At 39.3% G+C, this 19,627-nt stretch overlaps 1 protein-coding gene across 2 annotated transcripts in view; it reads left to right on the top strand.

Moving 5' to 3' along the window:
• The window catches only part of ANO4 (anoctamin 4), a 229,315-nt gene that overhangs the window by 30,781 nt on the left and 178,907 nt on the right, over positions 1-19,627 (top strand). For both annotated transcript variants that reach the window (XM_029955757.1, XM_029955756.1), the window contains one exon: positions 1,931-2,089. In XM_029955757.1, the coding sequence (XP_029811617.1) occupies positions 1,931-2,089 (159 nt within the window). The remainder of the gene's footprint in view (positions 1-1,930; positions 2,090-19,627) is intronic.

The following is a 19,627-nucleotide window of genomic DNA, read 5'->3' as shown; positions in this document are numbered from 1 at the left end:
CCTAACTTACAGACAAGGAGACAGTCTCAGGAAGATTAAGGCTTTGCTCCCCGTCCTGATGCCATGGCTAAAACCTAGTTTTTGCAGGTGGATGCTGATGTGCTAAATCTACTGAGTAGTTCTCTCTTGCTTGGCAAATAATTGTTAAGAAAGTGTTTATTTGGGTGGACTTCAGAGTTACCTCTTAAAGCAAAGCCAAAGAAAAAAAACCAAAGTGGGGATTGGTCATCAATTGAAAATATCTTAACCAAGACCAGTGACATGACATTTCTCTCTCTCCTGGCTGATATTTTCCCTTTTCGATGAGGTTGTGTGCATGACATTTGTGCAAGAATATGGGTTCTGGCAATGACCTTGGATGTCTGGTACATTGGCCTCAGAAGTCTGGCGTGTTTGCCTCCCATAAACCACTACTTGAAAACTTATGTAAACTGTGGCCTGCAGGAAAGATAAACAACCCTCCTACCCCTATTTCCACTTGCTGGGTTCACAGACATGTTTTTGAAATTTATCATCCTGAAAAACTTGGCTGTAGTCTAACCACCCTGTACTTGATGGTCTCTTTCAGCATTGTACACGATTATAACAAGCCCATGATGTCTGAGGAAAATTACACCTACTGTTCCATTCTTTAATTTTTATATGTGTAATCACTACAAAATAATATTTGTAACTTACTTGTAACTCTTGAAGCATAATAGTAAAATGAACACCTCAATCTACCATCCAACTTATGAACTAGAATGGTATTTTTCAAATTATGATGACAACCTAGTTGTAGGTTACTAACTCCAATTATTTTTACTGGAAGGGAAAATTAATATTAGCATGTATGGAAGTAGAAAGGGTAAGTATTGTCTTGTGAAACTTTTGTCTCAGATCCTTTCTATGTTTACATATGTACACAGATACCACAAAGCAAAATGTTTTTCTTATCATGGGCAGAAATTTTGAGAAACATCGAACTAGAATAACACTAAAACCATCAAAGCTGCTTTTACTCTCATCCTCTACCTTATCAGAAGTCCCATATTTCTAAGTTTTTGGTTTTTTCATACTCTTGCTCTAAAAATAGCTTTACCATGCACACATACCGCTTAACAGTTTCTAGATTCATTTTATTTTGTGTTTTATGAAAAATCATGTAGCATGAAGTCTTTGACTTGCTTTTTTTCTGTCAGTACTGTCTTAAGACTTATATTTACTTTTCATTTTTACTGCTGTGTAATATTCTACCATATGACTGTTCTACAATTTATTTCCATGTTTGCCAGTCAATGGACATTTGAATTGATTCGCATTTTTATTTTCTACTCTTATGAACGGTGGTTTTAGAGATAGTCATCTGCATGTCTCCCAGCTGCTTTAATAAGGGTTTTTCTTATATGGGTTGTATGTGATACAAATGTTCACGTTTTTTAAAAAGTTTTTATTTTTGAGAAAGAAAGAACATGATCGAGGGGGAGCAGAGAGAAAGGGAGACACAGAATCCGAAGCAGGCTCCGGGCTCTGAGCTTGTCAGCACAGAGTCTGATATGGGGCTCTCACAACTGTGAAGTCATGACTTAAGCTGAAGTCAGATGCTTAACTGAGCCACCGAAGCACCCATCAAATGTTCAATTTTAATGCCAGTGTACTTTTTCAGAATAAGTATATCAATTTGCACTCTTACCTTTAGAATGTGATCTTTCTTAGTTGCTCCAGATTCTTGTCAACATTTGGTATTGTTAGGTGTCATAAGTTTTGTCCCTCTGACTTGATTCTTCCTCTGATTTTTATTTTTGTTTCCTACTGTTTACATTTTTCATTAATGAAAATATAATTTTGATAAAAGAGTGAAAAATTCATTTACTTTTCATTGTCCTCTAACGTTCCTCACCTCAGACTCATTTTTATGAGTGTCTCAAACTGATTCCTTTCTCTTGTGCAGACAGTGCCAGAAAAAAACAAATCAAATGGACTTTACTTCAGAGATGGAAAGTGTCGAATCGACTACATTCTTGTGTACAGAAAATCCAACCCACAGACTGAAAAGAGAGAAGTATTTGAAAGAAATATTAGAGCAGAAGGATTACAAATGGAGAAAGAGGTAAATTGTTTGTGTGAGAAGAAACACAAATATACATCTATTCATATGAGAAGCGATTAAAAAAGAAGCCATGGTGTTATGTTTATTATGTTAACTGAACATTTCATTTGGTCAGACTTTGCCAGTCTAAAGTGTTTGAGGAATGTTCCAATAGTTAGTTTTTCGAAGCACAGTTTGCCTTTGAGAGCATTTTAATGCCAAAGGTTCCAAGAAAATAAAAATATTCCAATTAAATGAATTGTTTAAAAGTTTTATGATTTCCCTGACTTCCTACATCTACTGTTTCTCTATGTGAAGGGAAGGTTCTATTGCATGGATGTAAGAAAATTTAAGATAAAATGCAATCATTCCACTCTGGAGCCTCTTTTTACATTTTAGGAAACATCATGAGTTGGGGCGTCCTATCCTACCAGGAGAGACTGTTGATTGATTTGGTCCAAAACAGGTGGAGCCTAGAAAATGATTCCAGTTTTAAGAGACATGAATTCAGGTGGTGTTTTTTTGTTTTTGTTTTTTTTTATCACATTCTATAAATCAACCACCTTACCTTCCTTCCCTTTCTGTGTAGAGAGTTTTAAGGAAAAAATTAGTAATATACAAGAGGCCTAGCCACGCCTCTGACAATAAACCACAATGAGATATTGTGTACCCCCCAAATACTGTGCACATTTATAAAACTTGGCCCTGTTAGCTGGGTTTTGTAACTCTTCTTAGATTTTCCTTAAACATTGTGCAAAGCTTCTGGAGCTTTTCATAGTCAATAGAGGACATATTGACAGTTCAAAATGTTTGCTTCTGATTCTGCTCCTCAAGGCTGAAGGGATAGGTGTTTGAACTCAGACATCCAGGTTTTTCTCTGTATGGTATGTATGGGTGGCATGCTGATCTTGGGGCACGAGATAAATGGGATTTTTCCAGATCTATTAGACTGAACTCAACTCTTGAGAATTTATGAAACAGAAGTAGCAGTTTTCTGGAGCATCTTCAAAAAGAGAATTAGAAAAATGGTAAGATGGAGATTGTGGCCTCAAGTTAACAGGTTCTCATTCTCAGGAGGGTGAATCTGGGTTACTCAGGAGACTGTCTGAGTTGGAAGTTTTCTCAGAGCAACACACAGAATTAAATACGTTGTTTTTTCCACTTTGTGGGGTTTCGGGAAATCTTTGCTATGCCCTTTGCTATGGAACATATCTTTGATACATCTTGTTCTTTAAGTTCTTATTGAGACAACTGTATTTTTATCCTTAAGAATCATTCACCTTTTATTCTGACTCCTTATTCAGAATTTCTTTCTGTGTTCAGAATTTGTACGTAAAGAAATGTGAAGTACTACAGGATCCTAAATAATGAAAGTCCTTCTTGTCTATTCTGACTCTGTCAAAGGCCTAATTCCCATCAAAATTAGATGGCTTTGTTCCATTACTGAGAGATAATCTATTTTAAGCTCTGTAACTATGTTCTCCATTCCTGGAGTTTCTTCTGCCTAGATATTTTTAATGCCATTTTATGACTTGGTCGTTAAAACTCAAAAAGCCCAATACTTTTCCAAATAATACCCAATACTACAAAGATGGCAAATTTCCTATGTGTCTCCTAAAATATCATCTGTGCTATAGTATTTATCTATTGGGATTAAAGCATGCAGCAGAGAATTGTTCTGCCTTTTTTTTACCCAGTTGTGCTCACCACGGTGTGCTGTATGATTGCTATATGATTGTATAGAAGATAATTTTGTTTGGTTATAATTTTTCAAAATTTTAATAGCTAGTTATTTAATGTATACTAAAAGAAATAGCAGTTATAAAAAAAAGGTGATCTTCCCATATTGAAAACTTCATAAAGTCTTATTTAAATATCTCTTCCTCCTCTTCCCTCCAAAAGTTCTTCTCTGGTTGGTAACTTTCCTATTACTTCTTTTCCTCCACAATCCTTTCTAGAACCTTGTTTTTTTCCCCTTCAAATTTTTATTTAAATCCTACTTAGTTAACATATGGTGTTTTCAGGGGTATAATTTAGTGATTCATCACTTACATATAACACCCAGTGCTCATCCCAACAAGTGCCCTCTTGAATGCCTATCGTCCATTTAACACATTCCCCACCCACCTCCCTCCATCAACCCATAGTTTGTTTTCTATTGTAAAGAGCTTCTTATGGTTTGTTTCCCTCTATTTTTTCTCCTTCCCATATGTTCATCCATTTTGTTTTTTAAATTTTACATATGAATGAAATCATGTGGTATTTGTCTTTCTCTGACTTATTTCATTTAGCATAATACATTCTAGTTCCATTCATGTTATTGCAAATGGTAAGATTTCATTCCTTTTGATGGCTGAATAATACTCCATTGTATATATATACTACGTTTTTTAAAAATCTCACCCGGTGGACATTTGGTCTCCTTCCATAGTTTTGCTATTGTTGATAGTGCTGCTATAAACATTGGGGTACATGTGCCTCTCTGAATCTTTATATTTTTTGGGTAAGTACCTAGTAGTGCACTTGCTGGATTATAGGATAATTCTATTTTGAACTTTTTGAGGATCCTCCATACCATTTTCCAGATACCATTTTCCAAACTGGCTGCACAAATTTGCATTCCCACCAACAGTGCAAGAGGTGGAACCTTCTTTCTAAGCAGCCTTTCCCACTGCCTGGCTCTAGTCTTTCCTGGGGCCCACATCCTTTGCAGATGTGGCACAATGGGCTCTAACTCAGCCTCTTACGTCTGCTTTGTGTTCTAATGGTCTCAGCAGACTCAGCAAGGGGGCCCCTACAGGTTCTTCTCTGCTTGGGAAGCAGTAGAAAATTGTATATAAATTAATTTTTCCCTCTCACAAATAATTAAAATGTCCCTTGTTTGAAAAATAAATCTATATCTGCCTTGTGTTATGAGATTGAGAAATTATCAAAGGCACCCTTATTTAAATCAAGTGTTTTATAAACAGCTACAGCAGAGAGACAATCATATTAATAGCTATTTCATCTTCCAGAAGTAACTGTATTCCTTTATGCAGAATATAAAGAACTAAGTTCAAGGTGGAAAAGAAAAAGGAAAACCCTGAAAGCCTACTATGAATCCATATATGTCTGAAATGATTAACACTAAATACATTTTATGATTAATGTTTTCTTCATAAGCTGTGTGTCATGATGTCCAACAATTACAGAAAACATGTTTCACAGACTTTAAGGTTTTTGTTTTCAAATGGGTCAAGACAGGCTCTGTAGTTGAACATTTTGACAGTAAGAGGATCGTTATCTCTTTTAACATTGAATTTCAAGAAACAACTAGGAGAATCTTTAATTCATGATAAAAGTGAAGACATAGTCCAGTTTAATCTTTCCTAAAAACTCTGCCCCTGCCTGATTAGTCAGCAGCTAAATGTTTGCTTTTGGCACCCTGGGTCTTTACTATTCTGTAACTCATTGTTCAAATTAGCCCAGAGAAAGCAATTCACATCAAAATTCCCAAATAAAGTATCATTGAGCCCAAGTAATCTGCTTCTTAGTGTCTATTTAAAGAGATCCCTTTTAAAGGTAAACTTATATTTACTCATTTACATTTTCTAGTTAAGTTTTTTTTCATGTTATATTTCAGTTCAAATTAAATGTCCATTGTTGGCCCTTTGGTATATATTTTTGAAATGATTATTATCAATAAGTTTATATTTTTCTTCACATAAGTAATCAAATTATGGATGACTTTTTAATTATTTGGAATGTGTGAGTAATAGTTGTATTAATGAACCACTCTTTGTCTTTAGAGTGATACAGAACATGGGGGAAAACTTCTATCATTAGTCATTACAAAGTAACTATAATTAGGTAAGTCATAACATTTCAATGATAGTTAATTCATTCAACAAATATGCACACTTCCTTTATGCCAGGCACTGCTTCAAGTACTAGGAACTCAGCAGTAGATAAAACCAACAAAAAGCCCTTCTCTGTTGGAACTTAAGCACAACATAAATAAGTAAATATACATATCAATATCAATACATGCTATGGGGAAGAAAGTAAAGCAGAAAATGTCAGAAGGGGCTTGCAATTTTATAGAACTTGGCAAGGGTAGGCCTCCCTTCCAAGAAAAGAGAACAGGAAGTTAAAAGGCCCTGAGGCAGAAACTTCTCTGGTGTGTTCATGGAACAGTGAGGAGGCCAGGATGACAGGGGTTGCTCAGCAAGGTGAAGAATAGTAAGAAAAATTATACCAGAGAACCAGTGGAAGCCAGATGACATCAGGCCTTAGTAGTCTCTGGGAAACTTTAGCTTTTCTGAGTGATAAGGACATCTTGGACGCTTGACCAGAGGCATGACATGATCTGGTTTCTGTCTTATTAGGGTCACTAGGGTTGCCTGGTGATTTTGGACTATGGAAAGGGGAGGCATAGCAAGGACAGAAGCAGGGAGATGAGTTAAGGAGATTTGTTGCAAGGATCCTGAAAGGAGGGGATGGTGGGTTGGTCAAGCACACAGTGGAGATGTTAAAAAGAGTAGAAAGTAGACCTTATGGAAATTTCAGACAGGCTGGATGAGTGACGTAAAAGAGAAGAGTCACAGGCTGTTTACCTATCACATGCTATTCATTTAAGGAGTTGGAAGAAAGGAGTTACTGTTTACAGGGATCACGAGAGGAGTGGGTCCTTTCATAGACAGGTTAAGCTTGATGTGTCCCAGTGTTGGAATGCTGAGTAGGACACAAGAGTCTGGGGTACAGGAGAACTCTGGCTGGGAGATATACTTTGATATGAGAGTCACCAAAGAAATGACTGAAAGTGGAAAAGAGATAGAAGTACTGAGCTGTGGAACATACCTATGCTGTGAATTTGTCGGACACAGTCAGCAGAAAGAAGCCCGAGGGGAACCCAGAGGGTGTGGTACCTGGAAGAGAGTGTTTTAGGAGGGAGTGATTGAGTCAATCGCTGCTGATACAGCGACCAAGATCAGGACCAAAGTTAACCATTTAATTTAGCAGTGTATTGGGGTTTGGTGAGCTAGGCAAGGGAAGTTTCTGTGGAGAGACAGAAGTGAAAGCATGCCCAAGATATGGTCAGGAAAGAGTAGGAGGAGAAAAAGCTGAGAGAGCAGATATAAACAGCTCTTTCAAAAGAGAGAAATGGGGTGATAACTGCAGTAAGAAGTTGGGTCAAGAAAGAGTTCTTTCTGGGGCACCTGAGTGGCTCAGTTTAGCATCTGATTTTGGCCCAGGTCATGATCTCACAGCTTGCCTTGTGGTTTTGAACCCTGCACTGGGCTCTGTGCTTATAGCTCAGAGCCTGGAGCCTGTTTCAGATTCTGTCTGCATCTCTCTGTCTCTCCCTTTCTTGCTCGCTCTCTCTCTCTCAAAAATAAATAAACATTTAAAAATTTTTTAAAAAGTTATTTCTATATAAGATGGTAGAAGTAACTGCATGTTTTCATGCTAATAGAAATCACTTGAGAGGCAAAATTGATGTAAGAGAATGCAGGAAGACTATAGAGCAGTGTCCTTGAAACAATAAGAAAAGCATGACTACAAGTGCCTCCCATCAAACAGACTCGGGCAACCTTCCCTCTGGTGCCAAGGGCATACTCCTAGCTAACGCCAACCCTTTGCTTTGGGCACAAGACCCCATCCTGTCACTCCTAACTCAAGGACCTTGCCTCCCTAAAGAGGTTAATTATAGTAATCTTTAAAACCAAACAAAAAAAGCAAAATAATGCATTCTGTCAAATGTTTTTCTGTTTTTACTTATCTCTAGAGGATTGAAAACCCAACTGTAGTAAACATATGCACAGCACTCAAGGTTAGAGATCTTGGACATTTTTATTTGAGATTATGATAAAAATAGTATTGAAATTTTAACTGTTGCATTTATTAAGCCCCTACTATTATTATCCTCATTTTATAGATGAGACAATTGAGACAAAGCCATAACTTATCCCCCCACCCCCCGTACAAAGCCATTAGAGGATATAAAGCTGGGATTAAAACCTGAGCCTACTTGCTCTTCATTCTCATGTTGTGTTGATTTCTGGTATTTGAAGATGGATCTTAGGGTTGCAGTTAGGAGACAGGCTGAGAAGACAGGTGGAATTAGGAAAAGGAAAAGGAACCAGGAAAGGTGGGATTCAAATGCAGTTGGGTACTATCTAGACTATTGCTCTTGTGTACTTTGGCTGCCAGTAGCCATGTATTTGAATCTTGTTACAGTCACTTACAAGCTGTGTTGTTTTACCAAAATTTCTGGATCTCAGTTTCCATTTGTTTACTCTTGAGAAAAAGAGCACAAGCAAACTGGGAGGGTCAGAGAGAGCGAGCGAGTGAGCGAGAGCGCGTGCACACATCTTAATCGGTTCTGTGCCAGGTGTGAAGCCTAACGCAGGGCTTGACCTCATGACTGTAAGATCAGGATCTGAGCTGAAATCAAGAGTCAAACACTTAACCAACTGAGCCACCCAGGCACTCCATCAACATTTTTAATAAGGAGGATGGTATTGCTTACCATGAACTGTGTGAGGATTAAGTGAGCCCATATTGGTAAACACATGGTACACTGTAAATCTTTGTGTTTTATATTACTTTACTTTTTATTTTGCTTTGGTTTTACCTCCTATTTATGGCAAGTAATATTGATTTTCCCTATACGACTATGTTATAAAAGTTCTTTATGGAATAATTATTTTAAGAATTAGTCAATTTAAGGAAACATAGGAAATTAAAATATTGTAGATGATATGCAAATTTGGAAAAAATTGAGAAGGTGACACAATGATTCCAGTCTGTTATTTGCCTAATGCTTGTGGTGGAAAGACCTTAAAGTCAGTGAGCCTTATGGTTTTTACACCTTGGTATATTTTCCTCTCCTTGAATGCAGGCAGGACTTGTGATTTGCTTTTAACCTATAGACTATGGCAAACATAGTAGGAAGACACTTCTGTGATTATGTTATGGTATATGAGACCCCATTGCAGCCAACTGGCATTAGAAACTGTGATTTGTTGGCCTTGAGGGAGTGAGCTACTATGTTCTGAGATGGTCTATGAAGGAGGCCAGGTACAAGGGAAAGTGGGGTGGCCTCTAGGAGCTGAGTTACCTCCGGTTGACAACCAGCATGAGAACAGGGCCCTCAGCCCCCAACCAGAAGGAAATGAATTCTGCCAACAACTAGAGAGGCACTTCCTCAGTTGAGCCTCTGATGACACTGTAGCCCTTAACAGCCCAAGAGCAATATTGGAGCCAGGTGAGACCCCAAAGCAGAGAAGCTAGCTAAGCTGTGCCTGGGTTTCAGACCTACAGGAACTCTCAGATCACTAACGTATGTTGTTTTAAGCCTCTAAATTCATGGTGTAATCTGTTATACAGTAGTCAGTAGCTGATAGAGTGGATTAAGAATCTGAGGTTAGGGGCGCCTGGGTAGCTTAGTACGTTGTGCATCTGACTTCGGCTTAGGTCATGATCTCACGTTCGTGGGTTTGAGCCCCGCGTCAGGCTCTGTGCTGACAGCTAGCTCAGAGCCTGGAGCCTGCTTCAGATTCTGTGTCTCTTTCTCTCTCTGCCCCTCCTCTGTTCATGCTGTCTCTCTGTATCTCAAAAATAAATAATAATGTAAAAAAAATTTTTTTAAAGAATCTGGGGTTAGACATTATGAGCGCTCATTTTTTTTCCACCATTAAAACTGTGTGCTCTTGGGGAAGTTGACTTATCTACAAAATGAGACTAATAAGATATATTTCATGGTTATTATGAAAGTTAAGTGAGATAATTCATATCAGGTGTTTATCTCTTACCTGTCCTATAGTAAGCATTTAAAATATTATCATCATTATAGTTATAACAGCTAAATAAAGTACATTAACACTGGCAAAGTAGTTTTTTCAAGGCAAACTTTAGAAAAATTTTTATATAGTTTACAAATCCCTTAAAATGTAACCATTAGGAACAGCAACATCTACTGACCATATTTTGCTAATGCATATGTACATTAATGAGATTAATAGTTATCTTTAATGTCCCTAGAAAAATTCAGAATACATTAGGTAACAAGTTTAGAATTGTCAAAGTTCAGGTATTTATCTGTTTCCAAAGGATTTGGTTTTGGGTTCATCAGGGAATGAAATTATAAATCAGTCTAGAGCTTTAAAAACCCTGTACTCTATTGCCCATCCTAGGGTTGCTTTACCCCCATTCAAGGGAGAATTTTGCAATGACTTTACCATTTAAAGTTCTAATCCCACCGAGATGTTCTCTGCCTACACAGGCTTCCTGCATATGCTCCCCTTTCTATTTTTCATCTCTGTTCTGCATTGATATCCAGCTAGTTGTTGTAGATGCAGAATCCAGAGCGCTGAAGTATGAGAAGAGACCCAGGGACTCTTCCCTTCCTTCACAGCTAAAACTATGAAGATGAGTGTATAAAATAAATGCGTGACAAATTTCTGTCCTCTAGTGCTTTCTGGCCTTCAAAGAGAGACTTAGACTGTACTTAATAATCACCACTTTCTTATGTCACAGATATGACCAGTATTACCAAGGGTTTCAGGTTGAGGAGGAGAGAAAAGAAAATTAAGGACAATCATAAGCAAAGAGCAAAGAAAACAGATTTCCTGTGAACATCAAAGCCCTGGAGATTCCTTGAATATCTGTGTTAATCCGTTAAGACTGCTATAACAAAATACTGTCGACTGGATGGCTTATAACAACAGAAAGTCCTCACAGTTCTCGGGGACTAGGAAGTCCAAGATCAAGCAACCCATAGATTTGGTGCCTGCTGAGGCCCTACTTTGTGGTTCATAGCTGTTGCCTTCTCCACATGGCAGAAGGGGTGAACTAGCTTTCTGGGGGCTCTTTTATATTATGAGAACATTAATGCCATCCATGAAGTCTCCATCTTTCTGACCTAATCACCTTCCAAATGCTTCCTCCTCTTAATACCATCACATTAGGATTTCAACATATTTTGGGGGGACATAAAACATTCAGACCATAACAGTGTCTTTCAGGAGTTACCTTTGTTTATTTGTTAAGTTTTTTTAAATTTTAATTCTAGTAAAGTTAACAATGTTACATTAGTTTCAAGTGTACAAAATAGTGATTCAACAGTTCTGTACATCATTACTCAGTGCTCATCAAGACAGGTATACTGTTAATCTCCTACAACGATTTCACCCATCCCCCCCCACCTCCTCTCTGATCTGCTTTATTTTAAACAAGTAACCTCAAAGTTATTTTTTTCAACAAGAACATTTTTTACTTGAAGCATACTTCGGAATACATGGCTCTAAAAGTTCCATATAAAACATTCCATCCAAGAAAAATAGAACACACATTTTCTTCAAGTACATACAGAAGAATCCCCTGGTTAGATCACATAAAAAGATAACTAACAAATATGACCAATATTACAAAATTAAGACTGAAATCATACCAAGTATATTTTCCATTCACAGTGGTACAAAACTAAAGATCAACAGTAAAACAAAGCTGGAAAAATCTACAATATAAATATTAAATATTTAATATGTAAATATTAAACACACTACTGCACAAGTAGTGGGCTGAGTAAGAAATCAAATGGCAAATCAAAATATGTCTCAAAACAAAAGAAAAAGAGAACACAATATTCCAAAAATAAGGGATGTCTTAACCCGGGGCCCGGGGTCGCGTTCCTTCACTGAGCCCCGCGTTGAGGCGCCAATTGTCTTAACCTAAACCAGGGTCCCGGCGCTCGACCCGGCGCTCGTCCCCGGCAATCGGTGGTACCGTTCGTCCGCCCCCACCGGCAGGGCGGAGAATCGTCGTGGGTTCTTTTCCTGAGGGAGGGAGAGAAAGGGCAGGAAGGGGGACGCACAGAGAGTGAAGACACAACTCACAGTTTCCGATCAGGCAAGAAAGAGAGAGCGAGCTTTATTCAGAAAACTGTTTCTTATAAAGGTTTCAAGGCGGGAAAACAAGGCAGCTGACCCAGGTCAGTTGCTAGGAAACAGGGTCAAGGGATTAAGACTGGAGTAAAAGGGGAACCAGACTACAGTGTTTTAGCACAGCGCCTGAGGGGCCGATACCACCCTGCCTGCAGGTGGTTGATCTTTGGTCTTTTGGCTTCTCTGACAGGGAGTGGTGCCCCCCTGCCTATTTTGCAACTCCCCTCAGGGAGTGACATATCCGGCTAGCAAATGGCCAAGCAGCTGAGATCTTTGCCGCTCCCCACAAAGGGATGCAGCAAAAGCATATGTTAAAGTGAAATTTATTCTATAAATGCTTGTAGTAAGAAAAAAGTTCAGGGGCACCTGGGTGGCTCAGTCATTTGAGCATTAAACTCTTGATTGAGGCTGAGGTCATGATCTCACGATGGTGGGACTGAGCCCTGTGTCAGGCTCTGGGCTGAACATAGAGCCTGCTTAAGATTGTCTCTCTTTCTCTCCCTTTTTCTGCGCCTATCCTCTCTGACCCTCTACCCTCTTTCTATCTCTCTCTTTCAAATAAAATTTTATGAAAACTACAAAAAAAAAGAAAAATTCAAATAAGCAACATTACAAGGAAATAGAAAAAGAAGAAACCTAGCAGAAACAAACAAAATAAGAGACCAGAATAAACAATAACATAACATTGAAAGTAATGACCAGTTTTTCAACAAATAAATAAGTAGAATTGCAATGTTTAGCTACATTAACAAAAAAGAGAAGTCTCAAAAACCAAAATGATAAATGGAAGAGGAAACAATACAAAAGATAACCAGAGAAGTACATAATGTGAAAACAGATTACTCTAAACAATTATATCTAACAAATCAGATAACTTAGAGGAAAAATACAGCGCGCAGGCGCGCACACACGTTACCATGAGTGCATCATGAATCTTGATGCAAGAAATAGGAAATCTTCTTAGACCAATAATAAGAATGAAAGTTGAGTTAGGAATCAAAAATCTCCCAGCACAGAAAAACTCAAGACCACATGGTTTCATTGGTGAATTCTACCAAACATTTTTAAAAATATGACAATCTTTATCGAATCTTATAAACAATGGAGTAGAAGGAACACATTCAGAATCATTCCATGAAGCCAGCACTACCCTGATACTAAAGCAGGATAAAAACAATACAAGAACAAAAAAAGTCTAGTTTGTCTGACACAGGTATTGCTGCTCTGACTTTCTTTTGACCTCTATTTGTGTGATAAGTATTTCTCTACTCCTTCACCCTTAGTTCAAAAATGAGTCTCTTGGGGGCGCCTGGGTGGCTCAGTTGGTTAAGCATCCAACTCTTGATTTCTGTTCAGGTCATGATCTCACAGTCATGAGATGGAGCCCTGTGTTGGGCTCCACATGAATATGGGATTCTCTCCACACTGCTTGGGATTCTCTCCTTCTGCTTCTCCCCTACTCAAGGGTATATGTGCTTACTCGCTCCCTCTCTCTCTTTCTCAAAAAAAAAAAGGGGGGGGTCTCTTGTAGATAGCATATAGATGGATGGATCTTGGGTTTTTTTTAATCCATTCTGATACTCTGTGTCTTTTGATTGAGCATTTAGTCCATGTATGTTCAAAATAATTATCGATATGTATTTATTGACATTTTTATTATTTGTTTTGTTGTTGCTTCTGGAGATTTTTTTCTGGTCCTTTCTTTGTCACTTTTGGTCTCTCCTTTGCACTCAGAGTCCCCTTTAATATTTCTTCCAGGGCTGGTTTAGTGGTCACAAACTCCTTTAGTTTTTGTTTGTCTGGGAAACTCACTATCTCCATCTATTGTAACTGATAGCCTTGCTGGATAGAGTATTCTTGGCTGCAGATTTTTCCCATTTAGCACTGTGAATATATCATGCCATTCTTTCTGACTTGCCAAATTTTTGGTGAGAAATCTCCAACTGGCCTTTTGGATTTTCTCTTGTAAGTAAGGACTTCTTTTGTTTTACTACTTTTAAGATTTTTTTCTTTATCACTGTTTTTGCAAATTTAATTACAGCATGTCTTGGTGTTGGCCTACTTTTACTGATTTTGATGAAGTTCTCTGTGCTTTCTGGATCTGGATGTCTGTTTCCTTCCCCAGATTAGGAGAGTTTTCTGAATTATTTCTTGAAATAAATTTTCTGTCCCCCTCCCCTTTCTCTTCTTGTGGGACTCCTGTAATGTGAATGTTATTACATTTGATGGAGTCACTGAGTTCCTTAAGTCTATTCCCATGTTGCAGAATTGTTCTTTTTCTCCTTTGTTCAACTTTATTATTTTCCATTATTTTATCATCTAGACCACTAAGTCTGCTACTTTCCCCTGAATCATGCCTGTTTCTAATCTTGTTTATTACATTCTTCATCTCTGATTGATTCTTTTCTCCTTTTCCTCTGTTGTGTAAGTTTCATTGATGTCTTCTATTCTTTTCTCAAACCCAGTATCCTTAGGATTGCTACTTTAAATTCTCCATCAGGGGGTGCCTGTTTGGCTCAGTTGGTTAAGCCTCTGACTCTCTATAACAGCTTAGGTCCTGAGCTCACCATTTGTGAGATTGAGCCCTGTGTCGGGCTCTGTGCTGACAGTGCAGAATCTGCTTGAGATTCTCTGTCTCCCTTTCTCTCTGCCCCTTCCCCTCCCCCTCCCCCCTTTCTCTCTTTCAAAATAAATAAACATTGAAAAAATTTTCCATCAGGCATGTAACTTATATCTGTTTCACTTAGATCTCGGGCATGGCTTTGTTCTTTCATTTAGGATAAATTCTTCCATCTTGGCATTTTGTCTAAGTCTCTGTCTTCTCTGTGTTCAAAAAGCCAGTTATGTCTCCTGCTCCTGAAAGTAATGTCCTTATGAAAGAGGTCATGTGGTGCGCAGGGCTTGGCACTCCAGCGACTATCTCTAGTGTGTGCTCTGCTATTGTGTTTTGGCTGTTCTTCTTTCAGGCCAGTCATCCATAGAGGCCCTCTTTGCCTGCTGTGGGCAATGTTTGGTCCCTGGCCAGAATGTGGTGAGTTTTAACTATTTGTACTCTGGTATGCTTGTGAAATGAGACCTGACACAGCCTTCACCAGAACTGAGGCCCTGCAGAACTTTCTGACTGGGAGATGAGGTGTGGGCAAGAGTTTGTGCCATTCTTCTGGGGGAAGAGCCCACCATGACACCTGCCATTACACAAGCTTGACTGAGAAGGGCCGTTCCACAGCAGCTCATCAGTGGTGGCCGTGGTGAGGTGGCAGGGAGGGGGGTTTGATGTAAGCATGTTAGCCAAATAGTGTCGGGCTGAGCTGCTTCCCTCAGGTGGCTCTATGTTTATGCTGAGGCATGGGGGAGGGACATGGTGCCAGCCAGCTCTTTTGTTTCCAGAGAAGAGTCTCCCTGAAAACTGCTTCTCAGAGAAGCCTCCTAGAATAGCAGATAATCTCCCCACTTTGTACCTCAGGTGTTCTTCAGATCACTGGCTCCACACTTTCTGGCTCCCCTGTTCCCCAGGTTATTTGCCTGGCTTCTCTCCAGGAGTAGCACCATGCCCTCCTGGCCCTATGCCAGCCAGGCCTGCTGACCTTTAAAATTCCAGGCTTTAGGGATGTGGTGTGTACCGGAGTTTGTATTGGTCGTCTAGGGGAGCAGCCTGCTGTGCTGGGACTGTGACAAACCTGACTGAGAAGGGTAGTCCCACCAGAGTGTAGGGGGGCTGGGGTTTGGTATAAGCAAGTTAATCAGCCAGTGTTGGTGCTGTCCTGCTTTCCTGCTCCTCTCTCCTAGGGAGAAGGCAGGACACTGCCCTCAGAGCTCTGGCGAGGCAAGCCCACTGACCTTTAAACAATAACTTAACACCAGACTCTTGAATCAGAAAGAGGCCTATGTATTTGGGGGGGGGAAACGGGTAAGATTGGCATTTCAGAAAATGGAGATCCACTTACTACTTTATCACTTACTGAGTAAATAAGTAGGTAAGGCTCTTAACCTCTTAATACCTCAGGTTCTTCATTTATTAAGTGGCAGGTAATTCTAATGAGGCTGTTATGAGGATAAAATGAGTTAATACATCATAATGTGCTTAGATAAGAGTTTGGCACATATTAAGTGTTCAATAAATGCTTGCTGATGGTACTGATAATCAAGGAGTGGCTTCAACCATCTGTGTCCCGATCTCAGGTAGTGAACCCATAACCTCTTAGCCCAAGAGTCCTTGCCTTGTATCTAGGGAAAGCTGAAAGGATCTGGTAGGTAACAAGAGATACTAATGGTAAGTCTTACCTCATTGCCAGGGCTTAATCCTTTTTTGATGTCACTGCTGCCCCATATCAGTCTATCAGGATTGCTTCCTTGTTCTCACTGCTCCATCTTCTTATTTTTTTATTTTTTTATTTTTATAATTTATTGTCAAGTTGGTTTCCATATAACACCCAGTGCTCATCCCCACAAATACCTTCCTCCATGCCCATCACCCCCCTTTCCCTGTGCCCCACCCCCATCAGCCCTCAGTTTGTTTTCAGTATTTAAGAGTCTCTCATGATTTGCCTCCCTCCCTCTTCCCAACTATTTTTCCCTTCCCCTCCCCCATGGTCCTCTGTTTAGTTTCTCCTGTTCCACTTAAGAGTGAAAACATATGGTATCTGTCCTTCTCTGCCTAACTAATTTTGCTTAGCATGACACCCTCAAGTTCCATTTACTTTACTACAAATGGTCAAATTTCATTTTTTCTTATTGACATGTAGTATTCCATTGTATATATAAACCACATTTTCTTGATCCATTCATCAGTTGGTGGACATTTAGGCTTTTTCCATGATTTGGCTATTGTTGAAAGTGCTGCTGTGAACATTGGGGCACATGTGCCTTTATGCATCAGCACTGCTGTACCCCTTGGGTAAATCCCTATCACTGCTCCATCTTCTTAGGACAGTTTCATCTAGTTGCAGGGAAGGCCCCTTTCTCCTTCTCTATCTCTCTCTCATTCGCTCTGTCTTTTCTTCTGTCCCCACCCCGCTTACTTTCACTATAATTTATGAGACCAGCTAAAGATCTGTGGGCCTAATTATTATTGCCTCCACTGGTTTTGCTTGTTTAGGAAGACATTTCTGTTTTCAGGTCAAGACGACCAGTACAAAGTTATCTTGAACTGATTTACTCAAAAGATTATTCTAAATCAATACAGATTACATGTGACTTACACATACTCCTTTGCTAAAGACAGAACAATATAAAGGGAAAAAATCCATTATACAAGACACAACTGAAGAACCAAGGTAGTATTATAAACTGTTGTTACCATCCCACGAGACAATTAATCAAAGACTTTTGCAGTGATCTAAACTGAGCTTGTCTGATATATAACACTTTCTGCATTATCATCACTTACTATATACCAAATGTGGGTATTGCATCATTGCAGCTCTGAAAGGAACTGAATTCCTTCTTTTAAAAATTTTTAAAATCTTTATTTTTGAGAGAGAGAGTAAAGTGAAGGAGAGTGCGTGCAGGGGAGAGGCAGAGAGAGAGGGAGGCCCAGAATCCGAAGCAGGCTCCAGGCCCCAGCTTCAGCATACAGCCTGATGCAGGGCTCAGACTCAAGAACCTTGAGATCATGACCTGAGCTGAATGAAGTGGGGTGCTTGCCGACTGATCCACCCAGGCACCCCCAAAGTCCTTTTTTTATGGTAGCATTTTTGTTCCTGTTTTTTACTACATGTTAGGTTAAATTGCTGAAGATTACCGAAAGTATATACTGGGGATATGGCACTAATTATTCGTTAATAAGGTGAGGAGATTTCAAAGCTTGGAGGCAGTCCAGAGAATTATAAATCCATGATCTGCTTGTAATCCTGGCAAGTGGAAACTTTGCAAAAGATGAATTGTAAGCTGAATTTTATTAACAATACCTGATATACTTTTGTTGCAAAAGTGATGATACAGCACTGACCCTGGAGGCAGGGACCAAGGTTTGACTTACTTCCTATTGTGTTTTAGGCATATTTTAAGAGCAATCCTTAGTGTCTGATCCATTTCCAGATGGATTCATTCTTTCTCATTCATAAAGTATCCAGTGAGAATCTACTCTTATTGAGGGAAGAAAGGCATTAAATAATATGTCAGATGTGATGAGTGCCAAGGAGAAAATCTGCAGGAATACTGGGAAAGAGTCACTGTTTTCATTTCAGAAGTTCAAAAAAATCTCTAAAATAATGGGTGAACAAGCACAGAGAGAAATTGGAATTTGCATTTGTAAACCCTACTCTCTAACGCAGTTTAGAGTTTTCCACTATTGGATTACTTTTGACTTGCATTTCTACTATGTGGGCACGGATGAGGTTAGGAAGAATAAGTAGAACAACTGAATAGGAAGCGTTAAACTACCACCAGAACTAGCTGGATTTTTCTGGGGGAAGGGGTGGGGAGGACTGTGGTGTTTTGCATCTAAATGACTTATCCCAGGGCACGAAGGCAAAAGACTAATCAAATGCTTTAGCAATCTATCTTTGAGGAGACCAAACTGGATACAACCCCTCCTCCCTAATTTGTTCTTTGCTAGTCATCATTTTAGCTTTCACTTCTGTTGGTGCAACCCCACCAACAGAAAATAGTTCTTCCACACTTTTGTCTACACATACACCAAAGTTTCTTCTTTTTTAAAATTATGATTATTTTATTTTTTTAGAGAAAGACTGTAGGAGGTGGAGAGGGAAGCTAATACGGAGCTGGACACAGGGCTTGCTCTCACAACCCTGAGATCGTGACCTGAGCTGAAATCAAGAGTCAGACGCTTAATCACCTGAGCCACCAAGGCACCTCATATTTCTTGTTTTCAAGTCTTCCCTACTGCTTGTAACTGCTTAGGATTAGGGTTCTGCATGAGAATAAACCATTCTATCTTCCAACAATGAAGTGTTCAGTATAGAGGCTTACACCACTGCTGAAAAGGCTGGCCAGTGAAGGATAGGGAATCTACCTCCAACTACTTCCTCAGGCACCATAGAGGTGGCTCTCAGGAGCTGGCCTGGAAGCCATTAGGGATCTCAAGAATGTCTGACTGTGGCACAGATGATTCTCAAAAGAACTTAATGAAACTGTCTCTAATTTACACAGATACCTTACACAACTGTCTCTAACTGTCTACCTGGAGTGAAAAAATAGCTTCTTTTCCACCTTCCAGTTGGGAAGGAGATTCCGAAAATGTAGTCCTAGCTTCTTCTCAGCAATAGAGAGGAGGCCTTAGGAAAGGGTAGAGATGCCAAGCTGACCAAAAAACAAAAATAAATTAACAACAACAACAACAACAACAAAACAGTATAGGGCAGCCATCAGCCCTGCTCCTAACAGGATTGATTGGCCATTTGTCCCTTCACTCAGGCCTATGCCAGCCCCCTCTCAGCCATATCCAAATAGTTTTATAGTTGTAAGTCATGAACCTTAGTACTATCCCCACCAAGATGGTGGCAGAGTAGCTCTTTCTGGTGTTTCATATGGGCATGGCTCAGAAAATTGCCCACAATCACAGTGCCTTCTCAACATCTACACCTTTGTTTTGATGCAAATAACAAGTAGTTCTCTTTGTTCAAAGCATAGCTAAATTCATTGAGATAAAATCTTTAATTTGAGGGACAGTAAC

The sequence above is a fragment of the Suricata suricatta genome, chromosome 10, assembly GCF_006229205.1.
Source record: "Suricata suricatta isolate VVHF042 chromosome 10, meerkat_22Aug2017_6uvM2_HiC, whole genome shotgun sequence".
Classification (NCBI taxonomy): Eukaryota; Metazoa; Chordata; class Mammalia; order Carnivora; family Herpestidae; genus Suricata; species Suricata suricatta.
This window is presented reverse-complemented; position numbering and strand designations above follow the sequence as displayed.